The sequence below is a fragment of the Merops nubicus genome, unplaced genomic scaffold, assembly GCF_000691845.1.
Source record: "Merops nubicus isolate BGI_N331 unplaced genomic scaffold, ASM69184v1 scaffold44751, whole genome shotgun sequence".
Lineage (NCBI taxonomy): Eukaryota > Metazoa > Chordata > Aves > Coraciiformes > Meropidae > Merops > Merops nubicus.
This window is the reverse complement of record NW_008591108.1, coordinates 1-6,873: the sequence shown is the minus strand read 5'-3', so window position 1 is coordinate 6,873 and position 6,873 is coordinate 1. Positions and strand designations below refer to the sequence as shown.

General features: G+C 41.8%; 1 protein-coding gene across 1 annotated transcript in view; it reads right to left on the bottom strand.

Annotated features, from left to right (window-relative positions):
- The window catches only part of GAN (gigaxonin), a gene marked incomplete at both ends in the record, with an annotated part of 26,283 nt that extends 19,517 nt beyond the window's left edge, over positions 1-6,766 (bottom strand). Inside the window, 2 exons of the mRNA XM_008950146.1 lie at positions 5,100-5,148; positions 6,460-6,766. Coding sequence (XP_008948394.1) covers positions 5,100-5,148; positions 6,460-6,766 — 356 coding nt within the window. The remainder of the gene's footprint in view (positions 1-5,099; positions 5,149-6,459) is intronic.
- Between the last annotated feature and the right edge of the window lie 107 nt (positions 6,767-6,873).

The window sequence follows — 6,873 nt, the reverse complement described above, 5'->3', positions numbered from 1 at the left end:
GTTCAGCAGTCAGCTCTTCAGCTCTTCTCACATGAAGCACAGACCCAGTATGTCCCTTCCTGTATTAGAAATACCTGCCATTTGGTTTAGAAATCATTTTAGGGCTTTTTTATTTCTTGTTTTTAAGAGGTGGGGAAAAAATATAACAGGCATGGAACATGCATCAAAGCATCTCCTTAAGTAATTAAATCTGTAACATATTTATGCCATTTTTATGCTACATGTGACACTCAAGTTCACTCACTAAGTAGATGATTAATGAGATTTCCAGTCCACAACAGCTGAAAATTAAGCTTCTACTACAGAGCAGTGTTACACCTATCAGGCAGCAGTTTGGAACTAGGACTTCCTCGGAAAAGCAAAGAAAGGCATTTCTGGAATACATTTTTAAACTATCAGATTAACTGTATCTTACTTGAAAATACATCCTCTTTCAAATTAACTCTGCTTTTAAACTTGTTAAAAATTCCTTTTCAGAAGGAGCAAGTACAGTACCATAGCAATGCTGTTAAACTGACTACTAAACACGTTTAAGATCTGCAGTACTATGCAGTGTGTCTCTAATAATCCAAACATTCCTGTGACTTACTAAAATCATTATGTGGAAAACACAGATAAACCTGCTGAGAAAACTTGAGTAAACTTGATTCAATCAAATTTTTATACCTCACTTGTCGTCACAGCATATAGAAGGAATAGGTATCAGAGTCAGAGAAAGATCTTCATATCACTGGTAAGTATGAAGTCGAATGGACAAAATTACAAGTGCTTGAGTAGCATCGTGGGACAGCTGGAAGATGTGACAAGAGCTGTATTCTTTAGGAATCCCACTGAGGGAGCCAGCAGAACTCTGGACATGCTGGGAGCTGGAAAAGAGGAGATCTGCAAGACTTACAGAAAGTGATGATACAGCCAAGAGGAAAAAGGAACCAGGAGCGTAGATTTCACAAGCACAAGAAGGGAGAGCCAAGAGTCTGCAATTCAGAGTACTAACCCTGTCCAGAAACAGTAATAAGAGCCATACCAGGCAGCTTAAAGTCGTTCAGATGTAAACCAAGGTGCCTGAGGGCATAAACCAGCCACTAACTACATGGTATGAAGAACGTATTTCCTTGATAGGCAACAAGCAATTTTGGAGCTGTCCATAACAGTGATTTTTGTTTGCTTGGAAATACCAAGCAGTGATATCATATGAGTGACAAACCCAAGACTGAAGACTCTCCTATGTATAGGTAACGCTACACTCAGTACCAGGACACAGAGAAAGCTATGTACAAATATGAAATAAGAGGTCTGAACAGAAAGCAAAGAAATAAAATCTTTAAAACCATTAGTTACTTCTTATATTTGTCAGTCCACAGGAGGAAGAAGTTCCTTTTGTAACTGCAGCTGAGACAAACGCAAACAAAACAAGTTCAAAGAAAAAAAACAAACAACCAAAACAAAAATCAAGAAGTCCAGCTTCATCAACTCCAGATCTTTCTCCAGACCCATGAGCACCTTCAGGGCAGCCCTGTTCCAGCCACGAAATACATTTTAAAGCATGCAAGAAAAATTGTTAATAAAAAAGGCTCCTTTGACAATAGCAGTTTTGCCAAACAAGGCAATTAGTACAGGTGCATGGGTAACCTACAGAGTATAAATTACCCAGACATCCCAAGCAGCTCCTCCTGCCACACCTTCTTCCACCACAACTCACCTCCTGCATCAGGCCCACAGATGATCTCCATGTCTTCAGATACAGAGAAAGGACAAGAAACTTCATCTCAAGTTCTCCTACGTAAAAGGTGTTCCCATTTCCAGTTCTCCCTTTGCCTGACATGTAGGAGCAGCCCAACTCTATTTTCTTACTATTTTGAGCTGGCTAAGAGCCTTACTGCTTCCTCCCTTCAGGCCATCTTTAGGGGCTTGTTGGAGCAGGAATATAATTAACAACACCCCATTCAGGCCTGTTATAGTGATTTTAAAATCCCTTTTTAAATCATAAGCTTTTAACATACTTTATCACTGTTGCCCCTCAACTACTCACACAAACATAACATACATTTAGGCACTTCTAAGTTATGCCAGGTAGAGAGTTTCTGGACAAGGTAACTACTTTGATTTATTGCTTCTCAAAGTTAAGAGTCTTTACAAGACTCAGTTATCACTAAAACACCATGGGTAACATTTTAATTTCACTTTTTTGAAAACAAAACCAAAACAAAACTATGCCTAGTTTAAAAAGCAGCTTTAAAAGTCTGGCAGCAAAGTCTGGCCTGATTTGCTCCTGACTTCCTACTGCCAGGGCAGCCTGCAACACTCCCATGAGACTGTCAGAAACAAACTTCACTTAAGAAACCTTGAAAATGGCATGGCTTTAGAGCTCTTCTGGACAGAGCAGTGACCATAACGCTGCCCTGCACGGCCAGTGAAGAGGGAACAAGCCCCACGGGGCACAAGCACAGCACGACTGGGCTAAACCAGAACTCCAGAGCACAGGGTCCTGACCACAAAACACCTCCCACCTTCAGCACTGACTTGTATTCATGACTTCAGTACTTGTACCAAAGAGAAAAACAGACTTAAAACACTATAAAAGGTCTCTATAAATGTCTGTAAAAACCAAACAGGTATGAGGAAACAAGCAGCAGAAGCTACTGGCACTCGCTGGCCTCCACCTTGCTTCGCTCTACAGTATTTGCTGTCTAACAATGTAACACAAGCTGCCAAGCCCCATCGTTCCAGGGCGCCGCAGGACGGACATCCCGTCCCACTCTCCACACCGGCACTTCGGGGTGCTCCCAGACACACTGCCCAGGGAGGACGTCTCAGCAGACTGCTTTCTCACGGCTCCTCATCAGCCTGAAATGCTCCAGGTGCCAGCACGCAGAGGAAAGGACAGGAGCTCGGTGACAGGGACACATCCCACCACACCTCCATGGAAGTCTAGTTTGCCACTGGCAGAGAGGTTACAGTTTTGTGGCTCTGCAAGGTCTTACAAGGCCAGCAATGCTTTAGGGATGTCAGAAGGTTGAACAGTGCAAGTGAGATGATGCAAATGCTGTCTGCTTTTTTCTGACCAAAATCCATTTACAAGAAGTACAGCTATTTACAAGTAAATGGAAAATAATGTGAACTTAATTTTTTTCTTTTTTTTATTTTTGTTTTGTTAGCCATATTATGCTCATGTGGAAGAAGATGAAAATAGTGTTACTATTCCATTGCTAAGTTAGAAAAGCCTTGGAGACCAGTACAGAGTACATACACCTGCCTGTAATGTGCTCATGCAGATGCATGAAAACCAAAGACAAAGCTTGCCGAGATAACAAAAATGTCTTAATTTCTAATACAGCAGCACAATCCTTACATAACATCAAGTTCATCTAAGAATTCAAGCTTAAACATCCCCTTTGTTAAGGTAGTTCCCACAGGCTCCCTGTGAGACAGGCCAGCAGATGGTAAACCAGCAAATATTAAGAGTTGCAAGTTTCAGCTGGCCAGGAAGGACTCATGCCAGACAGTGACAGATCTGTTCAGGGGAGAACATCTGCTGCTACTGCTGAGGATACCAGGAATACTTGGACCAAATCTATCCTATAAAAGGTTTGTGGATATATGCTGCAACTTAAGCCTAACTTACTAGTGGAAGCATGGCTGATTCCGGTAAAAGCGCCCTTACGCCACCTTAACTTATACCAAGCTCACAAACTAAATAAATTAAACCAGGGCAACAGAATTGTATCTACATTAGGGCAACTGACAGGACAAAAGTGCTAAAAAAGTTCAGGCTTCTGGCTGTTTTGTCACAGAAGAGAAAATCAAGAGCTAACCTGGCTCAAATTTAACTTCTTTGCAATGCACAGCACCATCACTTTGAGCCAAACCACACTTTGTCCTATGGCAGTTTCTTCCAGAGGAATCCTCCTTTTCTCAGGCTCATGAACATACCACAAGATGTTAGAGATATGCAGGAAGACTTCTGTGTTTTGTAAATGACAGGATTTGCTCCAGGGGCACACTGGGGCACTAGATAAGCCTGTACATATAAGGCAGCTCTGTAGGAAATCATGCAACCACCCCCGACCTTGCTGCCCTCAGAAAGCTACAAGCAACTTGGCATTAATCAGCTGTGGCAAGACCTCAAGAATCAAATTATCACAAGAAATAAGTCTTACTGGTCCCACAGAGGGAGAATTTACTCATGAAACTGGCATTTTTTTTCTGTACTTGCAGAAGCTACCGTATGGACAAGAATGGCAGATGAGACCCATGACAGCAGTAACACTGCCACGTGTTTCTGGGTCTCCTTCACATCGTTCGGCCTCTACCCACTGAAGCTGCCATTTCTGAGCTGCCCACTGAAGCTGCCATTTCTGAGCTGCATGGATAATCCAGTTGCCAAATAACTACAGGGAAGAAACATCACTATAATTTACAAGTGTCCTACTCACAACCAGCCAGCCAAACAGCTCCCATGCAAAACTAAAAAACAGGTAACGCTCCTCTCTGTGGCTGCACAAATCCTTCAGCACACACAGACTCTGCTCACACCCAACCACCCCCTCAGAAAGTCCATGCCTACTTATTTTCCTACTCACACCCTAAACTAAGCATTCATGCAAACCCTATACAGCCTCTGAACTCGCCCACCAACTTGCCCACAGCCACAATACATAATGACACAGCCAGATACAGAAAACACCACGCCAACTCATGCTTCCACTGCTTCCCTGCCGAGTATGCTTCACACATCTACACATTTTTCTTCCAAGTTCTACTTCTGAAATTAGTTAATGGATTGTTCTGAGCTTCATATTGGAAATTTTCAAATGAGATTGACCCAAATCAATCGGCATTTGGAGAGCATAACAGCCTCTGGTACCACAGCACACTTTGGAATCATCTACCCTTAAAATACAAGGACATGAAATTCCTGCAAGAACTCTTTGTACAGAAATGTAACCAAATTATTTTACTGGGGAAAAAAAACTCAACACTTAAAATAAATGGGTCTTGCGTAGACCTGGGACAGCCTGGACATTAATTTTATCTCCAAAAAGAGGTACCAAAATACTACTTTTGGCTGGAAACATAATGCTCCAACACTGGCAACCTACCTGACCAACTCTACCCAGCGTGGAGACCAGCTGGACTAAGAGATAGATCCTGGAGTGGTAAAAAGAAGAGAGAGAGGCAGCAGGTAAAAATTTGGCTGTGCAGAGGTAGGCAACACAAATGTGTTTCTTAATGTGTCACACCAGAAGTAGGTATGTGTATTTTTGGTCTTTTCGTCTTGCAAGCCCAAGGAGAAAAGATGAGTAAGCTTAAAAATACCCAAAACAACAAACCTAATCATATTTATATATGAATGCACATAACCTACTTTCACACATAGTTAATGAGTTCCTTCATGGGATTTGAACCTGAATAATTTTGAGTTTAAAAAAACCACAGCCCTAATGACTACAAGTTCTGTTGCTCATGTAGTTACATCTGGCACTTCTGCTCCTCACATGCTTCACTCATCTTTCCCCAGGACGTTCTTCAGAGATGAACAGTGCAACACTTAAAGATGAAATTCTGTTAAAAGTTCCTTCTCTGAAGGGTATTTTACAGTGTCTTTTTATTAAGCAGTCTTTTCCACAGTAAAAAAATTCCAAATTTCCTGTAAACTCCTCTTGCTGTTACAGAACAGCAGTTTTTCCAAGAATGTGACCTCTTTCCACTTAGAGCAAACCTTCTGAGCCTTAATGTCAGAGAAAGCACAAGGTCATCTAAAATGATGTTTTCAAGAGTATTGGACTAATGGCCCATTTCAATTCCACATCATGGATTTGTTTTTTACCATAGACTTCAAAAACTTCTTCTGAAGACAAGCAGTGAAAAAAAACATTGGTGTTACACAGGCTCTGTGGTGTTTTTTCCCAAGTTCTTGTTGATCTTCCTTCTCTGTGCATTTTATTTCATTTTTCATCTCAGCGCTGCTAGCTCAACCAGTGCAGAGAACTGTTCCTTTAAGTCTGTCCATGATCAGCACCCATTTAAAAGTTCACCACCAACTTCATATTCAACTTAAGTTTATTTTTGTACTTTTGAATGTTGGTGTACTACCATGGTCACCCAAAATCCCATAGTGCCTAAAAGCAGGTGATAACACAACACTAAAGCAGGTTGCATTTTTTTTGAGAGTAGCAGACTCCCAAACCCAGCCTAGCACAAATACACAACTGACAACTTTTATGACAACTTCACAGGAAGCTACAACTGGACAGAATGCCCAACATGAAGTTGGCTTACGATAATCCTGTGTTTATATGATACTGAAAGGTTTGCTCCTACTTTACAGACTAAAACCAAACTAATGGCCTTATTACTTGCAAATAATAGGACTTAAAAACTCTTCAGAATTAACCACTTTTACATCTCATTTTGCAGAGAGGTGCTATAAAAATCTTATAGCGTGTATATTCTTTTTACTTGATGTCACTGGACTCATCATCCCCGAGTGTGATGGAGAAGATCAAAGGGCTGTCAATAGCTGCAGCAGCATCTTTCAGGAGATGGGATTCACTGCAAACATAGTCCAGGATGCTCTGTTTGCCAGGCCACCTCAGAAACCATGACTGTGCTAACACAGCTCGTCCTCCCCGGCACTCGCTGTCAAGCTGCACAGTTTTGACTGCACATGCTGCTGACACCCACAGCCCAGAGCAGCCAGCTCTCCTGGCACAGCCGGGCTGAGATACCTCTGGCAATTTCTGAGTTATGCTCCTAGATACTGTACCTGCACAAGGGAACAAGCGATGGGGAGAAAACCAACATATTTTTTAATGTAAAGCTGATGTACTTCAGAATCCACGACCCCCACCTGGAGCTCTGTCTTGTTAAAAG